The following is a 27126-nucleotide window of genomic DNA, read 5'->3' on the forward strand; positions in this document are numbered from 1 at the left end:
CTTACCAGGGTATTTCACGGCGCTTTCACCCTTTAAACTAGGAAGAGAAAGGCTGTGAGCGATGACGGAAGCAAAGCTATCGGATCCGGCTGGAATTACTGTTCCCTTCTTTACATAGAAACCAGAACAGGACAAAATTATATATATAAATAAATGGCAAAAGAGAAAAAAAAGAAAAGAAAAGAAAAAATATTAAAAACCACCAGCCGACATGCAACCTCCACCCTTAACTGTAACTCAGCTACGATGGTAGAGTTGGTATCCGCTTGCTTCCTTGTATTTTCTTCAGGATCTTTATAATAGAAGTCCTTTGAAAATATAAATAGTATATAGGATTATTTTGTACAGGAGATCCTCACATTTCTGAATATACTCTTTCACCAGTAGAGGGAGCTATTGCTACACAATAAAACATCCCTCTTGATATCTATACGAGGGGGGGGCTATCCCTTCCCCGTTCTCATTTCTATATCTATATAATACTATCTAAAATTCTCCAGCAGAGGGAGCCCTAACTACACCTAAAACTCCCTGTGGAATCCTTATTGGATAACTGATAAGAGGGGGAGTGCTGATCCCAGCCCCTCAGCTTGGCGCCTATCTGGTGAATAAAGATGGCCGCCACTGAAAAATTACAGTCACTTCATTAAATATTTCGAACACATCTTTCCCTGGAGATTCTACCTGTCTTCCGCCACTGATTTTAATACCGGAGGAGAGAGGCTCAGTACAGATTACATGCATTCGCGGCTGTGTCTCTACAGCCGCGCTAGTTGAGTGCACTCCCCGCCGTCTCCAGCGTGCACGCACCAGGACTGTTCTCACCTGGTCCCAGAGCGGAGCGGCGCCCATCAGCGGAGGAGTATCATGACGCGCCCCTCCCCCCCCTCCTCTCCCCGCGCGCGCGACGGAGGACTGTCGTGCGGACTAAGACGGCGGCGCTTCACACGGCCAGCGTGCGCGCTTCTACCGCTGGCCGCTCAGCGAGGGAAGCTGACAGTCTGTACTACACTGGCTAGTTGGGTGATCCGAACTCAGGGATATATGTTGGCACCACAGAGCACCATATCTCCAGACCATAGCAGCAGTCATATTGATAAGTAAATCTGCGCTGAATGCCTAACTGCCCTGCGCTTATACTAGGGCCCTCTGCATCAACCAGTACTCACTGTTTAAGCAAATGAGGATCTCCTGCTGAGAAATGCCGGTCCCTTCAAAAGGGATCTTTGTCTCTCACATATATCTGGGCTTTGTCCCCCTTTTCATTAGGTTGACGCAGCCACTGAATATCTTTTTAATCAGGAGCTATGTGCTCCCACGTGCTATTCCTCCAGCACAATTTTCAAAACTGAGGGAGGAGGGATGTGAAAAGGGAGGAGCCGGCTGTGCAGACAATGCTAATTTTACATTGTGCCACACCTCCGGTTGAAAGCTTCACACCCCTACTGTATAGGACTCCAGTGTCCCCTAGTGGATGAAAGAGAAAGCTTATATAAAAACATCCTCCAAGAGCAACTTCTCCCAACCATCCAAGAACAGTTTGTTGATGATCAATGACTTCCCCAGCATGATGGAGCACCTTGCCATAAGGCAAAACTGATAACTAAGTGGCTCGGGAAAACAAAACATAAAAATTTTGGATCCATGGCCAAAAGATACACCAGACCGTAATCCCATTGAGAATTTGTGATCAATCCTTAAGGTCCATACACATTAGACGATGTCGCTCTGTTAGCGACGTCGTCTAGTGTTTCACCTCCCGGGCCGGCCGGTCGGAGGCCGCCTGTACACACTGAGCGATATGACGACAGTCCAGATAGAGCATGCATGCACTGCCGACAGCGAGGATCGTTGCCGACACGCGGGGCGGCGCATCGGCCGTCGCTGGCGGCAAACACACTTGCCGATAAAATGAGCAACGTCACTCAGGGAGGGGGAAAATGAGCGACGTCGCTCATTTTATCGGCAAGTGTGTATAGGCCTTTAAACAAAAACCCACAAATCCTGACAGACTCCAAGCATTGATTAGGCAAGAGTGGGTTGCCATCAGTTAGTATGTGGCAAAAAAGTTGATCGACAGCATGTCAGGGCGAAATGACGAGGTCTTGAAAAAGAAGGATCAACACTGCAAATATTGACTCTTTGTATAAACTTAATGTAATGGTTAATAAAAGCCTTTGACATTTATGAAACGCTTGTAATTTTACTTCCGTATACCATAGTAACATCTGACAAAAAGGTCTAAAAACCCTGAAGCAGCAAACATTGTGAAAACTAATACTTGTGTCATTCTCAAAACTTTAGTTCATGGCTGTACACATTAGTTTACTGTCTCCAAATGTAATATGAGGGAAAGGAGTTTCAAGGTCAATTTTACTTTGTAGATGACATTTTTAGTAATTTAACACCCTGCCTCTTACCTGAATTATTAAGGGGGGAATCCAATTAGCTGCAGGATTGAGACGCAGGAAAAGCTCCGGGTTTCACACCCAAATCTATCCAATAGAACGTCTTTTTCCCCCCACACTGTAAATCCTGGGTTAATACTCACTAACCTACTGATTCTGCGTAAAATAGGTTTCCCCGTGTGTTAAACCACAGAGGAAGCCTTTTATCGCAGATGTTTTCCCGCGGCTCCTGAAGCTGTGAGGGAAAGTCCATGGGGTATATGCAATAGCGGGCGAATCGGCAAAAAAGGCGAATTCCGGGCCGTTTTCGCCTCCAAAAATCAATTCGCCTATGCAGTGCAGTCATTTTTCGCAAAAAAACGGCCCGTCAAAATTCGCCTTTTCTCAATTCGCGTTTTTCCGAATTCGCCTTTTCTGCAATGGTACAGATGCTGCAATTCGCCTCCAGCATATTCAATTCAAGTTTGGAAATTCGCCTGCAGTGCTTTTAGACAGCAAATTCGCGATTTTCCATCCACCACACTTTGGAGGGTGAAAACAAATAAAAAAATTTTAAACATGTTTTTTTTGGTGTTTTTTTTTTGGGGAATAGCAGATCTATTTATATTAGAAGGGATTAGGTACTTTTTTTTTTTTTTGGGGAGGCACAAATATTATTTATATATTTTTTAAAATATTTTTTTTTTTTTTTTTTTTTTTTTATTGCTGGAACGGTAAAATCCGAAAAAAAAATGGCGTGGGGTCCCCCCTCCAAAGCATAACCAGCCTCGGGCTCATTGAGCTGGTCCTGGTTCTAAAAATGCGGGGAAAAAAATGACAGGGGATCCCCCGTATTTTTAAAACCAGCACCGGGCTCTGCGCCTGATGCTGGTGCCAAAAATACGGGGGACAAAACGAGTAGGGGTCCCCCGTATTTTTAACACCAGCATCGGGCTCCACTAGCTGGACAGATAATGCCACAGCCGGGGGTCACTTTTATGCCGTGCCCTGCGGCCGTGGCATTAAATATCCAACTAGTCACCCCTGGCCGGGGTACCCTGGGGGAGTGGGGACCCCTTCAATCAAGGGGTCCCCCCCCCCCAGCCACCCAAGGGCCAGGGGTGAAGCCCGAGGCTGTCCCCCCCCATCCAATGGGCTGCGGATGGGAGGGCTGATAGCCTTTTTGTGTTCAAAAAAAAGATATTGTTTTTTCCATTAGTACTACAAGTCCCAGCAAGCCTCCCCCGCAAGCTGGTACTTGGAGAACCACAAGTACCAGCATGCGGGAGAAAAACGGGCCCGCTGGTACCTGTAGTACTACTGGAAAAAAAATACCCAAATAAAAACAGGACACAGACACCGTCGACAGTAAAACTTTATTACACACTGCCGACACACACATACTTACCTGTGTTCACACGCCGACATCGGTCCTCTTCTCCATGTAGAATCCCGGGGTACCTGAAAAGCAAAGTTCAATATACTCACCTTAACCAGGCTCCAGAGATAAATCCACGTACTTGGCAAAATAATAAAACGCATTTACCCGCTCCATAACGGACTGAAAGGTGTCCCATGCTGACACATGGGACACCTTTCCACGATTAAGATCTGTCAGTGACAGTTGTCACTGACAGGTCTCTAAGCCAATCAGGAAGCGCAACTTCGTTGCACTCACCTGATTGGCTGATCGCTGTGACAGCGCATCGCACAGCTCCCTCCATTATATTCAATGGTGGGAACTTAGCGGCTAGCGGTGAGGTCACCCGCCGGTCAGCGGCTGACCGGCGGGTGACCCCACCGCTAGCCGCTAAGTTCCCACCATTGAAAGTAATGGAGGGAGCTGTGCGAGGCGCTGTCAGTGTACAGACGGCGTCCAGCCAATCAGCTGAGCGCCACGGCAGTAGCGCTTCCTGATTGGCTGAAGGGACGTCAGTGACAGGGAGTCACGTGACGTCCCGACATTCGGGAGAAAGGAGTGTAATGTGAAAACATTACACTCCTTTCTAGTCCGGTGGACCGTGATCGTTTTTTTATTTTACAAAGTACGTGGATATACCCCTGGACCTGGACCTCTGGACGGACGCTGGAAGGTGAGTATAATTTTTTGACAGGTACCCTCGGATCGTCGGAGATCGTTGCAGTCGGCGTGTCAACACAGGTAAGTATGTGTGTGTCGGTGTATGAAATAAAGTTTTACTATCAAGGTGTGTGTGTCCTGTTTTTATTTGGGTATTTTTTTCCCAGTAGTACTACAGGTACCAGCGGGCCCGTTTTTCTCCCGCATGCTGGTACTTGTGGTTCTCCAAGTACCAGCTTGCGGGGGAGGCTTGCTGGGACTTGTAGTACTAATGGAAAAAACAATATCTTTTTTTTTTACACAAAGGCTATCAGCCCCCCCATCCGCAGCCCATTGGATGGGGGGGGACAGCCTCGGGCTTCACCCCTGGCCCTTGGGTGGCTGGGGGGGGGGGACCCCTTGATTGAAGGGGTCCCCACTCCCCCAGGGTACCCCGGCCAGGGGTGACTAGTTGGATATTTAATGCCACGGCCGCAGGGCACGGCATAAAAGTGACCCCCGGCTGTGGCATTATCTGTCCAGCTAGTGGAGCCCGATGCTGGTGTTAAAAATACGGGGGACCCCTACTCGTTTTGTCCCCCGTATTTTTGGCACCAGCATCAGGCGCAGAGCCCGGTGCTGGTTTTAAAAATACGGGGGATCCCCTGTCAATTTTTTCCCCGGATTTTTAGAACCAGGACCAGCTCAATGAGCCCGAGGCTGGTTATGCTTTGGAGGGGGGACCCCACGCCATTTTTTTCACAGATTTTACCGTTCCAGCAATTGGGCAGGAAGGCGAATTCAGCACGCCCACTGCTCGCCGATTGGCCGGAATCCGCCTGCGGGAGGGGCGAATCTGTTTTACATTGAATATAGTGAAACCAGGGTCCCGGCGACAGGGCTGCAGCTGGCGATAGCGGGCGAATCACACAGAGGCGGATCTAATGCCGCGATTCGCCCGCTATTGCATATACCCCTATGTCTGGGTCTTTACGTGCACAGCTAATTAAATCGGACGGTGCAGGTAATTAACCTTAAATTCCGTGACCCTTTCACATTTGGGGTCCACAATTTCCACAAAAGATGGTATGAGTATGCCTTATGTAAGCACCAGTACAGGTCCACGACATTCATAGTCCTAGTGCTAAACAAGTGATGTAATGAGGACATCAGGGGTGGAGCTAACATAGGGCTCAGTTTATAACTTACCTGTACTTCAGGTTCTCCGCTGTGGGGATCAGACAGAAGCACAGATCACTCGGTGTGGGGGGGCGGCTACAAACATGGGTTCAACAGCACAGATGAAAAGAGCAAGGGTGGGTAAGTTTTCTACCATTAAGCTGAATTCATTAGGTCGACCAATATTAGGCCATCAGTCACTAGGTTGACCCCATATGGCCGACAGGGTCAATAGGTCGACAGTGAAAAGGTCAACAGGTACAAAAGATCAACACAGTGAAAAGGTCAACATGGAAATGGTAGACATAAAATGTTAACAGGGGGCGCTTTTTTGGGTGTCATTAGTATGTTTAACCACATGTGACCCCAATTAGTGTACTACTTTGCTCGCCATGCTTCAGGTTGCTATTCCCAATTGTAGTCCACATGGATGGTAAAGTATGGGGGGAAGGACTTGTTTCGACTGTTGTCACATCGACCATTTGAACCTGTTGACCTTTTACCTGTCAACCATACTATCCGGATACCCTGAATGTAGCATTTAAGAAATGTAAAAGTAGTGAATGGTCATCAAATACACACACTATTAATGCTCCTGACCACCACGATACTATGCCCAGCAGTGGTCCGTTTTCTGCTCACCTTCCAGGTGTCTGTTCGCTCTCTGTGCCCGCCTCTGCTCTTCTTTCTCTTCTCTTAGAACCTCTGCAGACACCAGGCCAGCTTTACTACCAGACAGCATCTGAAATCAGCAGAACTAGTTATAGCAACGTTTACAATGACACAGAGCTGCATTCACCAGCTCATGTCATGTGGCAGCTCACACTTCTCATTTATGTGCAACACTACTCATCTGCACATAAACTTATAATGGACTAATGCAGCAAGTACATATAGGGGTCTACTCAATTCAAGTCGGAATTCCCCAGAGCTCCATTCACCAGCTCATGTCATGTGGCAGCTCACACTTCTCATTTATGTGCAACACTACTCATCTGCACATAAACTTATAATGGACTAATGCAGCAAGTACATATAGGGGTCTACTCAATTCAAGTCGGAATTCCCGACTTGTCGGAAAAATGGCAGTGTCCGACATTTTACGGACGAAGCCATATTTGACCTATTCAATCAAACTGCCGTTTATCAGACAAGTCAGAAATTCCGACTTGTCAGAAAACCCGTGGATCGACGGATTACCCGCCGATCCACGTGTTTTGTCGGATTAGCGGCCAAATCAGACAGGTTTTAGCTCCGTTTCCGACAATGTCAATCCGACTTTAAAGAAAGCCGGATTGCAATTGTCGGAAACAGACGAAACCTGATGGATTTGACCGCAAATTGAATACTGAAATGTCGGATAAATTCCGTCGGAAAGGATCCGACATCAATTGAATAGACCCCATACTCATTAATTAAAGGCCAGATATATTTAATATTTCTACTGACTATGCCAAATTTAGGCTGTAGGGTTTAGGAAAAATTATGTTGAGGGTCTTCCCCTGTCGGGATGCTGCATATACCGGTACAGCACTGATTCTCAACGCCGGTCCTCAAGTCCTAACAACAGGTTAGGTTTTCTGGATTTCTTTAAATAAGCACAGGTTAGGTTGACTTTGCTGGGTCAGTAATTATCCCACCTGCTCCACAGACAGAAATCATGAAAACAGGATTGGTGTGGAGAAACCAACTGCCACTTTGTGTGTGACAATCACAGTCTGACTCTTCACTTCAAACCACTTATACACCCTCACTGGTCATCACTTTACCTGGGACCCAGTACTTCTTTGTGAAGACATAAGATCTCTTTTGGTGTCAGCTTTGAGCCGAGGGGGTGACAAGTCTGAGTCCGAGCCTCTCCTCTGTGTGTGACGTGGTGGCGACAAGTCAGAGTCTGAACTCCGCCGTTTCTTATGCCTTGGCGGAGACAAATCTGAATCAGAATCCTGTTGCACTGCTGAAAATTGAGAGATGTTAATTGGGGGAAGAGGGGAGGGGGTTTGAACAAAAAATCAATACTGTACATTACAGTTAATCATGGCATCTAAAGAAATAGAATTTTGGTACTTACCGATTAATCTGTTTCTCAAATTCCACAGGGGACACTGAAGTTGAAGACACTGGGGTATAGACAGGTAGAGGAGTGGAACTTGCACTTTAAATTTAAAAGTGTGATTTACTCCTCCCCCTCTAACCTCAACAGCCCCAGTTAGAGAAACTGAGCCCAAGAGGAGACGGAGAAAAGAACCAGAAGAAACTGAGGAGAAGCAATCAACACAACAGCCAAGACCAATCAAAGAAACAACATACTGCACACAGCACATGCAGGTAACACAATAGCTCTGAGGAACCTGCAAACTCTGTGGCCAAAACGGGAAGCAGAAGCCGTAAAGCCCCCAGTGCACTCACGGCCTCTCTGCTGGACAGAGGTAGCTAAAGGGTCTGAAGTTGCAGCTTGTTGGAGTAGATCATCGCTGTATGCTGTGGAGCAGCACTGCATGCAGTAAGAAATTAAGTTCCTTATAAAATGGCGCTGCCGAGCCATCGGGTACTCGGTGGGCCATGGGGATGCAGACACAAGCTTCTTTATAAGCTGTGCCCGGTCCCATCCCTGAGCTGGTGTCAGGAGGCCAGGGCACTAGACACCAGGCTCCCTGAAAGCAGGGCCGGGTCCCTCCCAAGGGTTCCCTGTAGCAGGCTGACAGCAGCAGCAGCTTGCTGCAAACCTGTCCTCCATGCATGTAAAATAAAAATAAGAAAAAACAAAGGAGGGACGGCGATCAGCCCAAAGTGACCGCCTCCTTCGGCACATTTCTAAAACCGGGGATACTGGGTATACAGCATGAGGAGTCAGTCCCACTTTCTAAATTTAAAGTGCCAGCTCCACTCATTCACCCATCTATTCTCCAGTGTCTTGAACTACAGTGTCCCATATTGGATGAAGGAGAAATTTGGAATAGTAAACAAAATGTTGACCTAAGAGCTTTAAGAAGGCAAAACCCTGCGCTGAAGAGGACAAGGAGTAGTACAAAAATAAAAAATAAAGTCACTCAATAGCTACATGCTGCAACAAGATGGACCTACAGCAGTTACTGCAAAAAAACGTTAGACCGTCAGCCAATGGAAGTAATAAAGGGGGAAGAAGATGAGTTTGCTGGTAAAATAAAAGTTACTGTGAACCACGTTTTATTCCCAGAATATCCAGAGTTTCACAATAGATTTTCCCTAAAGTTTCAATTATATTGAATGGAATCTCTGATCTTGGTTTCACCAATAATTCAAACTCGCTATAATATTTATACATTCCTGCCAATGAGCCAGACTCAGATTTGTACATAAACCGGATAGTTTACGTACAAATCAGATGCTTGTGGGTCTGCGCATGTGCACAGTGGGTCTTGAAATATTGCTCACAGCCCCCCCCCCCCCCCCCCCCCCTTAGCAGCAGTATTTGGGGGGCGGAGCGAGGGGAGGGGGGGGGCAACCAGCACTGTTCTCCTAAACATAGGTGTGCAGGGTCTGCTTCGTCAGATGCAGTCTGCTAACAACGCAAGTCGTGACCTGATCTGAGGCTGCGTCTGCACATGGATCTCGCAGATGCAAGCAGGAGGCATCTATCTCATACAGACACCTCCTACTGCATTTGAATTTTATTTGTACGGAATAACACAGACGTTTCTCTGCAGCTGAGCAATTCCATACAAATCAGAAAGAGGCCCATTATATAGTATCATTAATACATATCCTAGTATTTGATTTTGTATTTTTGGGATTTCTTATGACTGTACCCTAAAGATGTCTGACAGTATATACAATAAACGCGTCATAAACATTAGTCCTCTATTATTCGAATACTACGGCACACTATTGATAACTTTCATTTCTGCTTTTATATTTTCCCCTAAATCAGTGTAAACTTTGTGGACTACAATTCACTTAAGTTGCTGCTTTGGAAAATCATTATTAAAGTAGACTGCCTGCTTTCATGACTTTTTTTACATTATCTACATAATTATTTCACATACATCACTACAAGTTTACATACATATTATGCAACAGCTCTAATTACTATTTGATTCTAATTATTACATTTCATGGATATAATACTTATTTAAACGTACCTTTTTTCCTTCTGCCTTGTGGTGGTGACTCCACTCTCTTCCAAGTAGAGGAACGGGTGGAATCAGAATCATGCCAATTGGAGGAATGTGGGGGGGATCGATCAGATCTCATCTTAACCGTTGAACCTTTCTCAGTATAACGTAAACTTTTGCCTTGCTCAATCTTTTTGGAAATGTCCAAAGGGTTAATTCGATTAGTCTGATGTTGAGAGTCAGGTCTTTTATTTTTGATGGAAGATGGACTTACAGAATGAGGTGTTCTCCTATGGTGGGAAGATGGGACAGAGTCTGAGTAATGGGAACTCCGCTTATTTTTGCTAGGAGAGAGATGCTTTCGAGAAACATGTGTGTCCCCCTGAGCTGACGAGACTTCTTGCGAGCTCAGTTTAGCTTTCTGTGAGGGGAATATATCAGGAGAATCACGTCTTTTAGCTTGAGTAGAGTAATCCCTTCTTACCTTTTGTGGTGGAGACGAGCCCGGGGACGCCTGTTTGCCCTTTTGCGTTGGGGACTCACGTCTGCCCCACTGTGGAGGAAAGGCGTCCGGGGACTCACGCCTGCCCCGCCGCGGAGGAGAGGCGCCCGGGGACTCACGCCTGCCCCGCCGCGGAGAGGTGCCCGGGGACTCACGCCTGCCCCGCCGCGGAAGAGAGGCATCCGGGGACTCACGCCTGCCCCGTCGTGGAGGAGAGGCGCCCGGGGACTCACGCCCGCCCCGCCGTGGAGGAGAGGCGCCCGGGGACTCACGCCTGCCCCGCCGTGGAGGAGAGGCGCCCGGGGACTCACGCCCGCCCCGCCGTGGAGGAGATGCGCCCGGGGACTCACGCCCGCCCCGCCGTGGAGGAGAGGCATACGGGGACTCACGCCCGCCCCGCCGTGGAGGAGAGGCATACGGGGACTCACGCCCGCCCCGCCGTGGAGGAGAGGCATACGGGGACTCACGCCTGCCCCGTCGTGGAGGAGAGGCGTCCGGGGACTCACGCCTGCCCCGCCGTGGAGGAGAGGCATCAGGGGAGTTTCGTCTGCTTCGCTGTGCAGAAGAGCTGCCTTGGCAATCCCTCTTTAGCCGTCGTGGAGAAGAGCTGCCTGTGTAGCCCTCCCTGTCTCGCAGTGGCGAAGATCTATCTGGGGAGTTTCTTCTGCCTTGCTGTGGAGGACACTCACCCTTCCTACCACGACGCACTGGGGAGTCCCGTCTGCCATGTCTTGGAGAAGGCACGTCTGGGGAATCCCACCTGCTACGCCGCGGGGGTGGGGTATCCTGGGAGTCCTGTTTACCACTACGTGAAAGGGAAGGCTTCTGGTAATCAAGTCCTCCCCCTTTTAGACGGGAGGTATTTAATGCATCAAATTGTCTTTTTTGGGGAGCAGAAGTCTCTGGTGAGTCATATTTAGCCCTTTGGGCAGGATGATCTGGGGAGACATGTCTCAATCTTTGAGGTTTAGAAGAATCTGGAGAGTTATATCCTCTGCTTTGATGTTGGGAAGAGTCTGGGGAGTCATGTCTCTTTGTATGAGGTTGGGAAGAATCTGGAGAGACATGTTTGTCCCTTTGAGATGTAGAAGGGCCAGGAGAGTCATGCCTGCCCCTTCGAGGTGGAGAGGGAACTGGAGAATCATGCCTATCCCTTCGAGGAGGAGAGGGGTCTGGAGAATTATGCCTGCCTCTTCGAGGGGGAGAAGGATCTGGAGAGTCATGCCTGCTCCTTCGAGGTGAAGAAGGATCTGGAGAGTCATGCCTGCTCCTTCGAGGTGAAGAAGGATCTGGAGAGTCATGCCTGCTCCTTCGAGGTGAAGAAGGATCTGGAGAGCCATGCCTGCTCCTTCGAGGTGAAGAAGGATCTGGAGAGTCATGCCTGCTCCTTCGAGGTGAAGAAGGATCTGGAGAGTCATGCCTGACCCTTTGAGGAGGAGAGGGCTCTGCAGACCCTGGAGAACTAGGCTCAAACCCCTTAGTTGATGTTGTTTTGGGGATAGCCATCCCTTCACTACAGATAATTAAAAAAAACACAGGAGATATTATTTTAATATTAAAATTGCAGCAATCAAAAGCAGGTAGTTATCGCAACACCAAAACCGCCCTAAATCTAACTAGTTACAATATAAGAATTAATCAATGAGGGTAGCAAGGAAGAATAGTGTAAATAAATCTTGGAATGTAGGAGTCTGTGAAGCTCCCACAGAACCTACTGTTATAAATAGGTTTACAAATAGAGCGTTTTTAACTTGTTGTCTTACTCTGGGATCTCATCTTTTGGCTTTCTGTGAATCAATTGTTTAAAAAAAAATAATAATAATTAGAAACAGAAAAAATAATAAGATTTTACTTACCGGTAAATCTATTTCTCGTAGTCCGTAGTGGATGCTGGGGACTCCGTAAGGACCATGGGGAATAGACGGGCTCCGCAGGAGACAGGGCACTTTAAGAAAGAATTTGGATACTGGTGTGCTCTGGCTCCTCCCTCTATGTCCCTCCTCCAGACCTCAGTTAGAGAAACTGTGCCCGGACGAGCTGACAGTACAAGGATAGGATTTTGGAATCCAGGGCAAGACTCAAACCAGCCACACCAATCACACACCGTATAACTTGTGATAAACTTACCCAGTTAACAGTATGAACAACAACAGAGCATCAGATCAACCCTGATGCAACTATAACATAACCCTTATGCAAGCAATAACTATATACAAGTATTGCAGAAGAAGTCCGCACTTGGGACGGGCGCCCAGCATCCACTACGGACTATGAGAAATAGATTTACCGGTAAGTAAAATCTTATTTTCTCTAACGTCCTAGTGGATGCTGGGGACTTCGTAAGGACCATGGGGATTATACCAAAGCTCCCAAACGGGCGGGAGAGTGCGGATGACTCTGCAGCACCGAATGAGCAAACACAAGGTCCTCCTCAGCCAGGGTATCAAACTTGTAGAACTTAGCAAAAGTGTTTGAACCTAACCAAGTAGCTGCTCGGCAAAGCTGTAATGCCGAGACCCCTCGGGCAGCCGCCCAAGAAGAGCCCACCTTCCTTGTGGAGTGGGCTTTTACTGATTTTGGCAGCGGCAATCCTGCAGCAGAATGAGCCTGCTGAATCGTGTTACAGATCCAGCGAGCAATAGTTTGCTTTGAAGCAGGAGCACCCAGCTTGTTGGATGCATACAGGATAAACAGCGACTCAGTTTTCTGACTTTAGCCGTTCTGGCTACATAAACCTTCAAAGCCCTGACCACATCTAGTAACTCGGAATCCTCCAAGTCACGAGTAGCCACAGGCACCACAATAGGTTGGTTCATATGAAAAGATGACACCACCTTAGGCAAAAATTGTGGACGGGTCCTCAATTCTGCTCTGTCCATATGGAAAACCATACAGGGGCTTTTATGTGATAAAGCCGCTAATTCTGATACACGCCTAGCCGAAGCCAAGGCTAATAGCATGACCACCTTCCACGTGAGATATTTTAACTCCACGGTTTTAAGTGGTTCAAACCAGTGTGACTTCAGGAAACTCAACACCACGTTTAGATCCCAAGGTGCCACTGGAGGCACAAAAGGGGGCTGAATATGCAGCACTCCCTTTACAAACGTCTGCACTTCAGGCAGAGAAGCCAGTTCTTTTTGAAAGAAAATAGACAGGGCCGAAATCTGGACCTTAATGGAACCCAATTTTAGGCCCAAAGTCACTCCCGCCTGTAGGAAGTGAAGGAAACGGCCCAGCTGGAATTCCTCCGTGGGGGCATTCCTGGCCTCACACCAAGCAACATATTTTCACCATATACGGTGATAATGTTTAGCCATCACGTCCTTTCTAGCCTTTATCAGCGTAGGAATAACTTCATCCGGAATGCCTTTTTCTGCTAGGATCCGGCGTTCAACCGCCATGCCGTCAAACGCAGCCGCGGTAAGTCTTGGAACAGACAGGGCCCCTGTTGCAACAAGTCCTGTCTTAGAGGCAGAGGCCATGGGTCCTCTGTGAGCATTTCTTGCAGATCTGGATACCAAGTCCTTCTTGGCCAATCTGGAACAATGAGTATTGTTCTCACTCCTCTTTTTCTTATGATTCTCAGCACCTTGGGTATGAGAGGAAGAGGAGGAAATACATAAACCGACTGGAACCCCCACGGTGTCACCAGTGCGTCTACAGCTATCGCCTGAGGGTCTCTTGACCTGGCGCAATACCTCTGCAGCTTTTTGTTGAGGCGGGATGCCATCATGTCCACCTGTGGCAGTTCCCACCGACTTGCAATCTGCGTGAAGACTTCTTGATGAAGTCCCCACTCTCCCGGGTGGAGGTCGTGCTTGCTGAGGAAGTCTGCTTCCCAGTTGTCCACTCCCGGGATGAACACTGCTGACAGCGAAGAATTCTGGTGGCTTCCGCCATCGCCACCCTGCTTCTTGTGCCGCCTTGGCGGTTTACATGAGCCACTGCGGTGATGTTGTCTGACTGAATCAGAACTGATTGGTCGCGAAGTAGGGTCTCCGCTTGACGTAGGGCGTTGTATATGGCCCTTAGTTCCAGGATATTGATGTGAAGGCAAGTCTCCTGACTTGACCACAGACCTTGGAAATTTCTTCCCTGTGTGACTGCCCCCCACCCTCGGAGGCTTGCATCCGTGGTCACCAGGACCCAGTCCTGAATGCCAAATCTGCGGCCCTCGAGAAGGTGAGCACTCTGCAGCCACCACAGGAGAGACACCCTGGCCCTGGGGGATAGGGTGATCAGCCGATGCATCTGAAGATGTGATCCGGACCACTTGTCCAACAGATCCCATTGAAAGGTCCTCGCATGGAACCTGCCGAAGGGAATGGCCTCGTATGATGCCACCATCTTTCCCAGGACTCGCGTGCAGTGATGCACAGACACCTGTTTTGGTTTTAAGAGGTCTCTGACCAGTGTCATGAGCTCCTGAGCCTTCTCCATCGGGAGATAAACCCTCTTCTGGTCTGTGTCCAGAATCATGCCCAGGAAGGGCAGACGAGTCGTAGGAATCAACTGCGACTTCGGAATATTTAGAATCCAGCCGTGCTGTTGTAACACTTCCCGAGAGCGTGCTACGCTGATCAGCAACTGCTCTCTGGACCTCGCCTTTATGAGGAGATCGTCCAAGTCTGGGATAATTGTGACCCCTTGCTTTCGCAGGAGCACCATCATTTCCGCCATTACCTTGGTAAATATTCTCGGTGCCGTGGAGAGACCAAATGGCAACGTCTGGAATTGGTAATGACAATCCTGTACCACAAATCTGAGGTACGCCTGATGAGGTGGATAAATGGGGACATGAAGGTATACATCCTTTATGTCCAGAGACACCATAAAATCCCCCATTCCAGGCTTGCGATGACCGCTCTGAGCGATTCCATCTTGAACTTGAACCTTTTTAGGTATATGTTCAGGGATTTTAAATTCAATATGGGTCTGACCGAACCGTCCGGTTTCGGTACCACAAACATGGTCGAATAATAACCCTTTCCTTGTTGAAGGAGGGGAACCTTGACCACCACCTGCTGAAGATACAATTTGTGAATTGCAGCTAACACTATTTCCCTCTCTAAGGGGGAAGCTGGCAGGGCCGATTTGAGGTATCGGTGAGGGGGCATCTCCTCGAATTCCAGCTTGTATCCCTGAGACACAATCTCTATTGCCCAGGGATCCACCTGGGAGTGAACCTACTTGTGGCTGAAATTTTGGAGACGCGCCCCCACCGGGCCTAGCTCCGCCTGTGGAGCCCCAGCATCAAGCGGTGGATTTAGTGGAAGCCGGGGAGGACTTCTGTTCCTGGGAACTAGCTGTGTTGTGCAGCTTCTTTCCTCTGCCCCTGCCTCTGGCAAGAAAGGACGCACCTCGGACTTTCTTGCCTTTTTGTGAACGAAAGGACTGCATTTGGTAATACGGTGCTCTCTTAGGTTGTGAGGGAACATATGGCAAAAAATTTGACTTTCCAGCAGTAGCTGTGGAGACCAGGTCCGAGAGACCCTCCCCCAAACAATTCCTCACCCTTGTAAGGTAAAACCTCCATGTGCCTTTTTGAGTCGGCATCGCCTGTCCATTGCCGAGTCCACAGGACCCTTCTGGCAGAAATCGACATTGCATTTATTCTAGAGCCCAGAATGCTAATGTCTCTTTGAGCATCTCTCATATATAGGACAGCGTCTTTTATATGCCCCAGGGTCATTAATATAGTACCCTTGTCCAAGGTATCAGGATCCTCAGATAAGGTATCCGTCCATGCTGCTACAGCACTACACACCCAGGCCGACGCAATTGCCAGCCTTAGTAAGGTACCTGAATGTGTATAAATGGACTTCAGGGTACCCTCTTGCTTTCTATCCGCAGCATCTTTTAGGGTGGCCGTATCCTGTGACGGTAGGGCCACCTTCTTGGATAAGCGTGTTAAAGCTTTGTCCACCCTAGGGGAGGATTCCCAGCGTAGCCTGTCCGTTGGCGGGAAAGGATACGCCATAAGCATCCGTTTGGAAATCTGCAATTTTTTATCTGGAGATTCCCAAGCTTTTTCACATAACTCATTTAGCTCATGTGAAGAGGGAAAGGTCACCACCTGCCTTTTTTCCCCATACATATGAACCCTCTTGTCAGGGACTGGGGTTTCCTCTGTGATGTGCAACACCTCCTTCATTGCTATAATCATATAACGTATAGCTTTAGCCAATTTAGGCTGTAACTTTGCATCATCATAGTCGACACTGGAGTCAGAATCCATGTCGGTATCTGTGTCAACAATTTGGGATAGTGGGCGCTTCTGAGACCTCTGCGACATAGGATCAGGCATGGGCTGAGACCCCGACTGTCCTAAGGTTTCAGCTTTATCCAACCTTTTATGCAAGGAATTAACATTATCATTTAAAACCTTCCACATATCCATCCAATCAGGTGTCGGCGCCGTCGGCGGAGACACCTCATTCATTTGCTCCCGCTCTGCTTCCACATAGCCTTCCTCGTCAAACATGTCGACACAAGCGTACCGACACACCACACACACAGGGGATGCTCTTTTTTGAAGACCGTTCCCCCACAAGGCCCTTTGGAGAGACAGAGAGAGAGTATGCCAGCACACACCCCAGCGCTATATGTCCCAGGAATCACACAGTAACTTAGTGTTAACCCAGTAGCTGCTGTATATAATGTTTTTGCGCCTAATTTATGTGCCCCCCCTCTCTTTTTACCCTCTTCTACCGTGAATCTGCAGGGGAGAGCCTGGGGAGCTTCCTCTCAGCGGAGCTGTGGAGAGAAAATGGCGCTGGTGAGTGCTAAGGAAGAAGCCCCGCCCCCTCAGTGGCGGGCTTCTGTCCCGCGTTTCTGTGTAAAATTATGGCGGGGGCTCATGCATATATACAGTGCCCAACTGTATATATGCCCAACTTTTGCCAAGAGGTCCTAATTGCTGCCCAGGGCGCCCCCCCCCCCCCCTGCGCCCTGCACCCTACAGTGACCGGAGTATGTGGGTTTAGTGTGGGAGCAATGGCGCACAGCTGCAGTGCTGTGCGCTACCTCAGTTTGAAGACTGGAGTCTTCTGCCGCCGATTTTGAAGTCTTCTTGCTTCTTTCACCCGGCTTCTGTCTTCCGGCTCTGCGAGGGGGACGGCGGCGCGGCTCCGGTATCGGACGACAAAGGGTGAGATCCTGTGTACGATCCCTCTGGAGCTAATGGTGTCCAGTAGCCTAAGAAGCAGGACCTATCTTCAGAGAGTAGGGCTGCTTCTCTCCCCTCAGTCCCACGCTGCAGGGAGTCTGTTGCCAGCAGATCTCCCTGAAAATAAAAAAAACCTAACAAAATACTTTCTTATAGCAAGCTCAGGAGAGCTCACTAAACAGCACCCAGCTCGTCCGGGCACAGATTCAAACTGAGGTCTGGAGGAGGGACATAGAGGGAGGAGCCAGAGCACACCAGTATCCAAATTCTTTCTTAAAGTGCCCTGTCTCCTGCGGAGCCCGTCTATTCCCCATGGTCCTTACGGAGTCCCCAGCATCCACTAGGACGTTAGAGAAATATAATTTTATTAACTATGTATGGCTTGGGTTTTTTTATTTTTCAAATGACCACATTCCTTTGTACAAATAAGCCAGTGAGTAGAACTTTATTAGTGTAGACTCATTACTCATTTATTTTACTAGAGGTTGATTTTACCTCACCAGCTCAGAATTTTATAAAATTTGGTATATGGAGAATATATATGCAGTCTAAGAAAAATACAAAATATTATAAAAAAAATCTCATGCCGTTTCCAAATTATGGCTATGTAAAGTTTTAAAAAATCTGTCAAAATCGCACAACCAGCATAGTATCAAATCTCCATAGCAGCGAGAGAGGTGGGAGTGGTGTCATTTTACTGTGTTTTTATGCCCTTTCCTATAATATAGAACACAATAGGCTTTGTGAGGAAGAACGTTTCCCAAATTCAAACTGAAATTCATGATCTCAAAGTGCGTCAACAAAAAATTTCAAAAAACTTCAGTCTATACTAATGGTAAGGGTTTGTCAAAATTTAAAAGTGGGAGAATAGTGGGTTCATAGTTAAAAATAATTTTAAAGCAATGTAGTTTATTTAAAAAAACCGGACATATTACAATAGATTAGATGGCTTCATTAGTTTAATTGTAAAAATTAAGCTGAATAGAAACATTTTACATTAATCAGTCCGTAATGTTAGCAGAAGATAGTTTGACAATGCCTCAGTGGTTTTAAAAGTGTCTTCAGGGGAATCTATTAGAGGTATCCATAGTACATCAGGCTTCCTTGGATAGAAGAATTATGGTAAAGGTCCAGCTGAATGAAGGAAGGACACTTTTAATTAATCTTCACTCTTGTCCATCACATATGCAAGCAACCATTTCTTGTTAATACGGAAAGACCCAGAGTGCAATATAGTAGACAAAAGGTTGTCATGTACGGTAAATATGAAAATCACATTTTCTGAGAACATTGGGGAACACTGGGTCACGGAGAGGCTCAGCTGGAATTTAGGCACTTTATACTTTAAAATACAAATCTAAACGCCTCTCCCTCTATACTCCCACAGCCAGCTGGATGACTCCCTTATTTGTATTGCAAGCCCCAAAAGGACAGAACACGGAGGAAGCAAACGAGACAGGAGAAAAACAGGGTTTCCCAACAACTCCGTAAACTTTAACAATGAGAAGAAAAATCATAAATAGTGGATAGAAAGTGTTACCCAAAAAACTCAGTGAAAAGGATTTAATTGTAGGTTTAAAAATGCACTAGAACACCGGGGATGTCACAAAGCTGACCCTATGCGGGAGGGGCGCTCTCTGAAGTTGCAGTGCACAGTACCTTCCATATAAAACTGCCATCTTTGGAAATAAAAACGTTGAATCTGTAGAACTTATACCCCTTTCACATCACACAAATAACCTGGTATATTGCCAGGTTGATGCAGATCGAGGTGTGGTGTGAAAGTGGTATGTTGAAATTTCCCGGGTTGACCGACCCGGTATTTTAACTTGGGAATAAAGCAGGGTTATTCCCGGGTTGAAGTGAAAGGCGGAGCAATAGGGACAGTTGGTGCTTGGAGAAGACCTGATCTCCAGGCGCTGCCTTTGCACACGTCACCAACCCGGCAATATTAAAGCGGTCTCAGATCGCACCCGGGAAGGACGCGTGTAGAAGTTCCGGGTGAAAGCAGTGTTAGTGAACATGTGGCTCGTAGACCACGTGACCACCTGGCACAGCTGCTTATCCTATGCCAGGGGCCCAAGAGGCATTCACCAATAATTAAAAAATCTGTTGTCACATTTTTGGGATCAGTGTGCCCAGCTCTATTGAAAGACTGGCAAATTACCAAAGTAAGCCATATCAATAATCTGTTTGACGCTGCCCAACCTCTCTTGTGCGCATCATAGATAATTAATAGGTCATTCTTTCTGAGCACCTCATGGGACTTATTCTCAGTTTTTGGCTCTGGATCAACCTTTAATACCAAAGGAGCCACCCAACACTTTATATCATGCTCTATTTCTTCTATGTTATGGTACAAACCCAACATAAACTTTTAAACTATTACAATTAATAATTCCAAACAATAAAACAATAGATCGTTTTAGCTCATCTCAACAGAGTCCAGTCCCAAAATCGACGTGGTTCAACATGGCACCAGGTTGACATCCTCAAATTGTCTAAACGTTCCCGATGTCAACAAGTGAATGCCGCTTACTTACCAGAACATCAGATCACCGTCGGAACAGACGGTCATATAACCTAGTATAGTCTGACACAGTGTATTTTTTATTCCCAGTCCATAACTGATTGTCTGTATAAAGACACCCGAGTTCTAGGCTCGCTAAATATCTCCCCTCGGAGCGCCAGGGTCTATGTGACTTAGCCGCGGCAAGTCTTATTTGCACTGCTAAAGACTATATAAAGTGACAACTATATTGCTAGCATACACGAAGAACTGGGGCTTGCGGTACTTGTACATCTGTGTGCCACTAATTCCCAAATATGTTTAAAAGGGTCCCGATACGAGCAGCCGTGGCTATTCCTCCCACCAGGTTGCAAAATGCTGAATCTATGACTTTGTACATAAGTTGTACAAACTCTTTTCCCACAAAATTCGCAATCTAGTGTCCCTGGTATGCTGTAAACACTTTTGTTTGCGACTACGATGCGACTAAGACAATATTTAGTGAATAAGTACGCTGCCAGTGTCTGAGCGTTTCAGTTGCTCCAAACGTCTTGCAATGCATGGCGCAAAGATACTAGGGAGTAAATTTACTAAGATGGGAGTTCTATGTAACATGAGATGTTGCTCATAGCAACCAATCAGATTCTACTTCTCATTTATCTAGTACCTTCTAGAAGATAATACCTGAAATCTGATTGGTTGCTACGGGCAACATCCCATCCTAAATAGAACTCCCATCTTAGTAAATTTACCCCTAGGTGTATGAGGGCACATGTGTAGGGTAGGCTTTAAATGGCAGAACTCTGCTGATGAGCTTATTCTTATCACATATAAGGCAAGTTTACCATGGAATACACTCAGTAAGGAATCTTTTTCTGATGTAACTTATATACTCACGGAGGAGGCAGAAATACAAGCAACTTAAGTCATTTAACAATTATCAATGAAAAAAAATATATTTTTTTTAATATATTTATACACAACAGTCAATAATTCTCCCAAACGATTAACAAATATTTATGGAAAAGGCAAACTGGAAAACAGAGCTGGAAGCTACAGCAAGCAATCCCACGCTGTTCTAGAGTCTTCATAAAAACCACAGTGCCTGTATGCTGCACTTCCCTCTTCCACTGTACTGTATATAAATAGGTGTTTAAAAACATATTAACTTACCTTAATTCTTTGGCTTGGGATGTGTCCATTTCCGGTGAACTGTCACCTGTAAATAATTGCACAATGTCAGAGGGCCACAAAGCACTAAATGCAGTGAGGAACTAATTAGCATGTCCGGTACAGCAAGAGTAGATATAACAGATGCACCACACATTCATTTATTACCAGTTATTTATACAGCGCACACATATTCCGCAGCGCTTTACAGAGAGAATATTTGGCCATTCACATCAGTCCCTGCCCCAGTGGAGCTTACAATCTAAATTGCCTACCACATTTACACGCGCACACATTCACGCTAAGGTTAATTTTATTAGGATCCAATTAACCTACCAGTATATTTTTGGATTGTGGGAGGTAACAGGAGTACCCGGAGGAAACCCACGCAAGTACGGGGAGAATATACAAACTCCACACAGTTAGGGCCATAGTGGGAATCGAACCCATGCCCTCAGTGCTGTGAGGCAGTAATGCTAACCATTACACCATCCTTTTATACCAAGAGAAAAGAGAGATTTATGGTAGACTTACCATAGTTAAATCTCTTTCTGCGAGGTACACTGGGTTCCACTGGGAATACATTGGGGGTGTAGAGTTGGATTTTGATCCACAGGCCCCTCACAGGCTAAAGCTTTTGGCTGTTCACAGGATGCATTGCATGGCCTCCTCTGTAACCCCTCCTTCGGACACTGGAGCTCAGTTTCGTGAACCAGTCCAATGCAGTAGCAGGTAAAACAGAAGGCAGATGTTAGTCACATAGAACCACATTCTCATGACAGTAGCAGGGACCAGAGGCTAATTCCATACAAACCCAAAGAAGCTAAGTGTGTCAGGGTGGGCGCCCTGTGTAACCCAGTGTACCTCTCAGAAAGAGATTTAACTATGGTAAGTCTACCATAAATCTCCTTTACTGCAGCGGGGTACACTGTGTTACACAGGGAATACATCGGGGATGTCCTAAAGCAGTTCTTCATGGGAGGGAACGCACCGTAGCAGGCACAAGAACACGGCGTCCAAAGGAAGCATCCTGGGAGGCGGAAGTATCAAATGAACGTGTTCACTGAGGACCACGTAGCCGCGTTGCACAATTGTTCAGAAGGCACCACGGCAGGCCGCCCAAGAAGGTCCAACAGACAGAGTAGAATGGGCTTTGATAGCAGCAGGAGCTGGAAGACCAGCCTGTGCATATGCTTGTGCAATCACCATTCTAATACATCCGGCCAAGGTTTGCTTATTCGCAGTCCTCTCCACATAAATATGGAGAGCCCGTACCACATCCCATTCCATGTACTCGTCGGCGTGTACGTCCGGACGACTGAGGAAACCCACTTCCCAGTTGAAGACTCCGGGAATGAACACTGACGATATTGCTGGCAGATGGCGTTCCGCCCAACAAAGGATTTTTGACACTTCCAGCATTGATATGCGGCTTCGAGTGCTGCCTTGATCATTTATGTATGCCACCGTGGTGGCGTTGTCTGATTGTACTTGAACAGGCCTGTTCTGTATCAGAGGCAGGGCATGAGTCAAAGCCTTGAACCCTGCCCACAATTCCAGAATGTTTATCGGGAGTAGAGATTCCTCCTTGGTCCACCGACCCTGGAGAGTGTGTTGCTCTAGCACTGCACCCCCAACCCAGCAGACTGGCGTCCGTAGTCCGTAGAACCCAGTTGGGGATCCAGAAGGGACGGCCCCTGCTGAACTGTTGGTCCTGTAGCCACCAGCTCAGTGACAGACGAACCTCAGGAGTCAAGGAGATAATTTGAGACCTGGTCCGATGAGGCAGGCCGTTCTATTTGGAAAGGATTAACCTCTGCAGAGGGTGGGAATGAAATTGAGCGTACTCCACCATGTCGAAATCCGATACCATGAGGCCTAGTACTTGCATCGCTGAGTGTATTGACACTCTTGGCCGAGAAAGGAAGTATCTGATCCTGTCCTGAAGTTTCATGACTTTCTTTGGAGGCAGAAACAGTCTTTGCCTGTGTGTGTCCAGCAGTGCCCCCAGGTGCACCATGTTCCGAGCAGGGACCAGCGAGGACTTTTTCCAGTTGAGGAGCCTCCTGTGGCCTTGTAGGAATTGGACCATCAGTTCCAGATGATTGAGGAGAACATCTTGGGAGTTCGCCAGGATCAGCAAGTCGTCCAGATACAGTAGGACCCCGATTCCCTGATGGCAGAGATGGGCCGTCATCATGGCCATGACCTTGGTGAAGATCCGAGGAGCCGTGGTCAGTCCAAACGGCAGAGCCTGGAATTGATAATGTAGGTTGCCAATAGCAAACCGGAGATATTGCTGATGCGATATGGCAATAGGTATATGCAGGTAAGTATCTTGTATGTCCAGGGATGCCATATAGTCATCGGTTTCCATGGCCAGCATAATAGGGCGCAAAGTTTTCATACGGAATTTGGACACTCTCACAAATTTGTTCAATGATTTCAGGTTGAGTATAGGCCGGAAAGACCCATTGGGTTTCGTGACTAGAAACAGGGTCAAATAGTATCCCCTGCCTATCTGGGACCAAGGTACCGCCACTACCACTTCTGTGTCAAGGAGGGATGGCACAATCAGGTGTAGAGCTTGCGCTTATAACGGATCCCAAGGAATATTATGCAGCAGGTTTGTCTTGTTTGGAAAAAGGCAGACGGGCATCCCAGGATTGTTTAGGTTTCGGCTTAGTGGTTTTGGAAGCACGAGCCTGTCTTCGGTACGCCTGACCCTTTGTTTTCCCTGGAGGTCAAAATGAACAAAAAGTGGTACTCTTCCTTCGGTGCAGAAGGATTGGTACTTGGGAGAAATGCAGTCTTAGTAGTCGCTAAGTCAGTCACAATCTTATTCAGATCTTCCCCAAATAGGATGTCTCCCTTAAAGGGGAGCTCCTCCAAGGTCTTTTTGGAGTCCAGGTCCACCTTCCAGGATCTCAACCACATAATTTGGCGAGCCAGTATAGACGTAGTTGACGCCTTGGCCGCCATTACACCTGCCTCAGAGGACGCCTCCTGAAAATAGTGGGAGGCGGTGGTATTATGAGACAGATATTGTCTGGCACTGTCAGAAATATCCTGCGGCAACTCTTCCTCTAATGCCTGAACCCATACTTCAATTCCTTTAGCAGCCCAGGAGGCTGCAATAGTGGGCCTAAGTACAGCACCTGTAATGGAGTAAATAGACTTCAGGCATCCTTTCACACATTTTTCTGTTGGTTCCTTCAGTGAGGTGACAGTGGTGACAGGCAGAGTAGATGACACCACAAGACAGATGACATGAGAGTCCACCGGCGGTGGAGTTTTCCACTTGTTACTTAACTCCGCAGGGATAGGATAACGAGCTAGCATCTTCTTAGACACGGAGAATTTATTTCCTGGAGAAAACCAGGGTTCCGATGTATGTCTACTAAATGGTCAGAATGTGGTAAGACTACTTTAGTAACCTTCTGACGTTTGAACTTATCAGGTTTCTTAGACGCAGTAGTGGGATCTACCTCATCATCAATTTGGATAATCAGCTTAATAGCCTCCACTAGGTCAAGAACATTAACTTGAGTTGTAGGTTCCTCGTCAGAAGCAACTGTATCAGTGTCTGACGGATCAGTATGTTCCCCATCCTCATCAGAAGAATTATCTGAAATATTGGTGGATTGTGAGGAGGAAGCGGCCCGCTTAGATAACCCCTTGACCCCAGAGGGACGTGGGGTAGACTTTTGTCTAACCAAAGATTGATTTAATTGTTGTATCTGTGTAGACAGAGTATCCGCCATGGGAGGATTAACTACAGGGACAATATGTGGCTGCAATGGCACAGGAGGACCCAAAGGGGGCGTAAGACGTGTCACAAGTGTATTCAGCATACTGGAGAACGCTGCCCAAGGTGGCTCCTGATTGGCTGCAGGGGCTGCGGGCTGACTGGGAGATGTTTGGCACCCAGTACACAAACCATCAGTTAAAACTTCCCCCTCAGGTAAATCCTTGGTGCAAGCACTGCATGATGGAGGAGCGCCCGCAGGATTCCCGCTCTTTGTGGCAGACATTATAGTGAATGTAGCCGTAGAGCGTAACAGTACAATATGGGCAGACAAATACAATACCTGCAAAACACTCCCTTAATTATGTGACAGTAAATACAGAAACATAAACAGAGAATAAATGCGGTATGAGGTGACTGAAGAGCGAAGTAAAATACACTTAACAGAATATACTGTGCAGCACTATATATTTGACCCTGACGCACCTAGCCCCCCCCCCCCCCCCCCAGGGTACAGAATACAGCGATAGCTATAGCTGTGATACACTGAAAGTGAATTTCAAACAGCAGAAGCAGGCACACACAGTCATTGTGATAATGCAGAAATTATTTAAGACACACAATAAAACTGCACTGGACTAGTAAATAAATACATATATATATATATATATATATATATATATATATATATATTTAATATATAAATAAAACAATGCACAGCCAGAGACTGGATGTATATATCACAACACTTGTACTAAATATTCTAGTAGAGATACACTTGTTCTTAACGAACACTGTCTTTAGAATGAGATGTAGAATACTTAAGTGATTGTAAAATCACAGCGCTGATGAGGCAGGCGGATTTACAGAGGAGACTTTGCCTTGCAGTCCTAGACGCAGCTACTTGAGAAGATGGCGTCCAAATCTCAGTCAGGGAGTGAGGGAGAGTGTGAGAAGCAGCTCCAGGGCAGGAACACCAGCAGTAGATGGCACCTGGAGCTGGGGGAGGGGCTACAGATCAGTGCCTTATCCCCTATACTGGTCCTCATCACCGTGTACTGTGTAGCCTTTGAAAATGGATTTTACACAATCCGACCTGTGCTCCCTGCCCTGGTGGATATAGTGAGGTCCCTGTACTGACACAGTGTCCACGCCAGTGGCGCGCTCCGTCTCCGAAGACCACATTCGGATCGCGATTTAGCGGCAGGTCCCGCCTGGGGGACCCTCTTACCTCTTCCCTAAGAAGTAGCCACGCGATCCAGGAGAGCGTCTGCGGTGGTGTGCCTGGGAACCGGAGCGCCTCCGCCGCAAGTACTCGGGAACTCGGCCAGTGGGAATATGCGGCGCCCTCTGGGGAGGTGATGGAGCCGCAACACAGTATGTCACAATGACATATAAAGTGCTGCAGCCCTTGAAGTCTTCTAAAAGCTCTTTTCAGGGCTGCCTAGCGCAGCCCCCCTGTTAAGTGACCTGCTCTGCAGGCACCATAGAGGTGGCCATGCAATACATCCTGGGAACAGTCTTGCCTGTGGATCAAGATCCAACTCTACACCGCCGATGTATTCCCTGTGGAACACAGTGTATCCCACTGCAGAAAAAAATAAATAAATATTTGGGCACAATGTATGACAAAAATAGTAAATGCTGTGCAAAGCAGACCTATGCACATTACACTGAGCCCACAATATACAGCACTGTGCTCAGTATAACCGCCTCCTGTTGACCAGTCCTCCATACACAATGTAGGGTTTGCACCCAGCTTGGGGGTCTATTTACTAAGCCTTGAACAGAGATAAAGTGGACGATGATAAAGCCAATTAGATCCTATCTACCATGTCACAGGCTGGGTTTGAAAAATGACATTTAGGAGCTGATTGGCTGGTACTTTACCTCCGTGCACTTTATCTCCACCTAACGCTTAGTAAATAGACCCCTTAGCCTCATACCTACAATATACCACCAACAATTATTTGCCTAACAAAGTTTGACATGCTAAATATAGGCATTTAATGCCCAACTTTCCCATGCGCAGGCTATCTGTTCCCAGTGTTGCCTTAAGCCCACCACTTGAATCTGTAAAGAATTACAGTATGTCCAAGACAGTTATTTTCCCACATATATTGCCATGTGCATAACAGGCACAAGCCACCTTTATTCAATGGTGCCCTGTTCTAGGGGCATAACAGCTCCCTATCTACATGAATCATATGCCAACCATACACTGCACCTGTATCAGATTCCCTGTGCACCACAGCCATATACCCTTTATAAAGTATGTCCTTTATCTGGTACTATAGCACAATACTG

The 27126-nt window shown here is 47.1% G+C and overlaps 1 protein-coding gene across 2 annotated transcripts in view; it reads right to left on the reverse strand.

Moving 5' to 3' along the window:
* The window catches only part of BUD13 (BUD13 homolog), a 162449-nt gene that overhangs the window by 74759 nt on the left and 60564 nt on the right, over window positions 1–27126 (reverse strand). The window contains exons 4-7 of one of the 2 annotated variants that reach the window (XM_063943284.1): window positions 21075–21120; window positions 9747–11734; window positions 7395–7579; window positions 6268–6367 (exon numbers count right to left, since the gene is read on the reverse strand). In XM_063943284.1, the coding sequence (XP_063799354.1) occupies window positions 6268–6367; window positions 7395–7579; window positions 9747–11734; window positions 21075–21120 (2319 nt within the window). Of the gene's footprint in view, window positions 1–6267; window positions 6368–7394; window positions 7583–9746; window positions 11735–21074; window positions 21121–27126 lie in introns of both variants that reach the window. The other variant, XM_063943283.1, reaches the window with a different exon arrangement.

Source organism: Pseudophryne corroboree, chromosome 10 (genome assembly GCF_028390025.1).
Source record: "Pseudophryne corroboree isolate aPseCor3 chromosome 10, aPseCor3.hap2, whole genome shotgun sequence".
Lineage (NCBI taxonomy): Eukaryota > Metazoa > Chordata > Amphibia > Anura > Myobatrachidae > Pseudophryne > Pseudophryne corroboree.